General features: G+C 65.9%; 1 protein-coding gene across 1 annotated transcript in view; it reads right to left on the reverse strand.

Annotated features, from left to right (window-relative positions):
• The window catches only part of ZNF777 (zinc finger protein 777), a 6,966-nt gene extending 6,515 nt beyond the window's left edge, over nucleotides 1-451 (reverse strand). Inside the window, exon 1 of the mRNA XM_019473429.1 lies at nucleotides 307-451. Within this exon, the coding sequence (XP_019328974.1) occupies nucleotides 307-381 (75 nt within the window). The 5' untranslated portion in view covers nucleotides 382-451. The remainder of the gene's footprint in view (nucleotides 1-306) is intronic.
• Between the last annotated feature and the right edge of the window lie 65 nt (nucleotides 452-516).

The following is a 516-nucleotide window of genomic DNA, read 5'->3' on the forward strand; positions in this document are numbered from 1 at the left end:
AAGGGTAAATCGCTCCCGGGCTGCACAGCGTGGTGAAGCAGAACTGAAACCTCCGACCTGAGTATGGGGGGACGTTCCCCTCGGGTCCACCTCCCACCGCACGTGGGTCCCAGCGGGAGAGACTCCAGGAAGCTGCGAGGGGCAGTTCTGCTCTCTCCAGGTCCGATGGCGAGCGGCTCACCTGTGCCAGGGCTGTCCCCGCTCCCCCACCGCGTCTCCCCCCTGTCCTGCCCTCCATGACTGTTTCGGGAGTGTTTTGGGCGCAGATGCGGGCTCCCCAGCCTCGGCACCCCAGGACACCGTTACCTTGGGGACTTCCCCCTTCCTGCCCGGGGGCAGCCGCAGGATCCAGAAGTTCCTGTTCTTCAGCAGGTTCTCCATGTTCTCCAGGCGCCGCTGGAGCAGCCCGTACTCCTGGATGAGGGTGCCCAGCACGGCCCACTTGCTCTCCAGCAGGCGTCGCTGGAGCAGCCCGTACTCCTGGATGAGAGCGCCGCGCACTTGCTCTCTGCTCTC

Source organism: Aptenodytes forsteri, unplaced genomic scaffold, assembly GCF_000699145.1.
Source record: "Aptenodytes forsteri isolate BGI_AS27 unplaced genomic scaffold, ASM69914v1 Scaffold428, whole genome shotgun sequence".
Taxonomy (NCBI): Eukaryota; Metazoa; Chordata; class Aves; order Sphenisciformes; family Spheniscidae; genus Aptenodytes; species Aptenodytes forsteri.